Source organism: Olea europaea, unplaced genomic scaffold, assembly GCF_002742605.1.
Source record: "Olea europaea var. sylvestris unplaced genomic scaffold, O_europaea_v1 scaffold1372, whole genome shotgun sequence".
NCBI lineage: Eukaryota > Viridiplantae > Streptophyta > Magnoliopsida > Lamiales > Oleaceae > Olea > Olea europaea.
This window is the reverse complement of record NW_019231229.1, coordinates 285,643-286,712: the sequence shown is the minus strand read 5'-3', so window position 1 is coordinate 286,712 and position 1,070 is coordinate 285,643. Positions and strand designations below refer to the sequence as shown.

The window sequence follows — 1,070 nt, the reverse complement described above, 5'->3', positions numbered from 1 at the left end:
CTATAGATGCGGCTGATTGACGCCTATGAGCAGACGTCTCACACGGTCAGATGCATACACGTGTCTCACATCCAACGGTTCTCCTCGCCTATAAATACCCAAGGTTTGACAAGAGTTAAAGGTAATGAAACTCTTACAACATAGCTTTTCATAGCAAGCAAATATATATTCTCCTCCCCCTTATTTAGCATAATCTTGGTACTGTTCCGACCACCTGAGGTTAATTTGATTGTCGGAGTGTATGCAGCTGCCACCACCCTCGTTGGTTCTTGCCGTGTGCATCTGGCTGTGTGTTGACTGTGCGCAAGGAAGAATGCGTGGAGTAGCTATCAGTTGGCCATGTGGAGGGCCCAATTTGCAAGGTCAACAGCGAAAATTGCAGATTTTGGGTTGGCAAAGAGAGCTAGAGGGGAAAATGGGTGTTTTTAGGCCTAAATTGAAGAGTACAGTTCTATATATGTCGCTTGAAATAGTTGCCAAAGGAGAACACAGTCTATCAATAGACACCTGGGCACTTAGGTGTGTGGTGGAAGAGATAGTTATCGGAGCTATAACTTGGCATTTCTTCGATGTGTCGAGGTTTCTAATGAGAATTGGTGGTGGCACGGAGGTGCCAAAGGTCCCAAAAATTTATTCGACAAAGCAAAAGATTTTCTTGAAAAATGTTTTGATAAAAAATCCGAGTACAAGATGGAAGGTTGAGATGCTACTAAATCAACCATTTCTTGATGATGATAAAAATTTCAACGACACTCTTACACTCAAAGATAGACAAAAGAATAATCGTATTCATAGTCATGCAGTAGTTAGCGACTATAATAGTCATCCTATGTGACATCTTGCTATTTGATATATTAATTTTCTGTAATTTTGTTGTCTTAACAAGCTAATGTATCAAATAACAAACTATCACATAAAATGATTACTATACTTGTTGACTATGAATAACATTACTCTAGACAAAAAATACTCTCTCAACCTCTTCAATTACATTTTTACTCTCATTAGAGTATCGAACGGAGTTGAATTTGACCATTTTGATGGTGGAGTGATTGTGGTAGCTAGTGACC

At 39.3% G+C, this 1,070-nt stretch overlaps 1 protein-coding gene across 1 annotated transcript; it reads left to right on the top strand.

Moving 5' to 3' along the window:
* Window positions 1-241: 241 nt before the first annotated feature.
* Window positions 242-835, top strand: LOC111375384 (mitogen-activated protein kinase kinase kinase 17-like). The gene has a single exon (XM_022998202.1). It carries the CDS (start codon window positions 242-244, stop codon window positions 833-835), a length of 594 nt encoding a protein of 197 aa, XP_022853970.1.
* The last annotated feature ends 235 nt before the right edge of the window (window positions 836-1,070 follow it).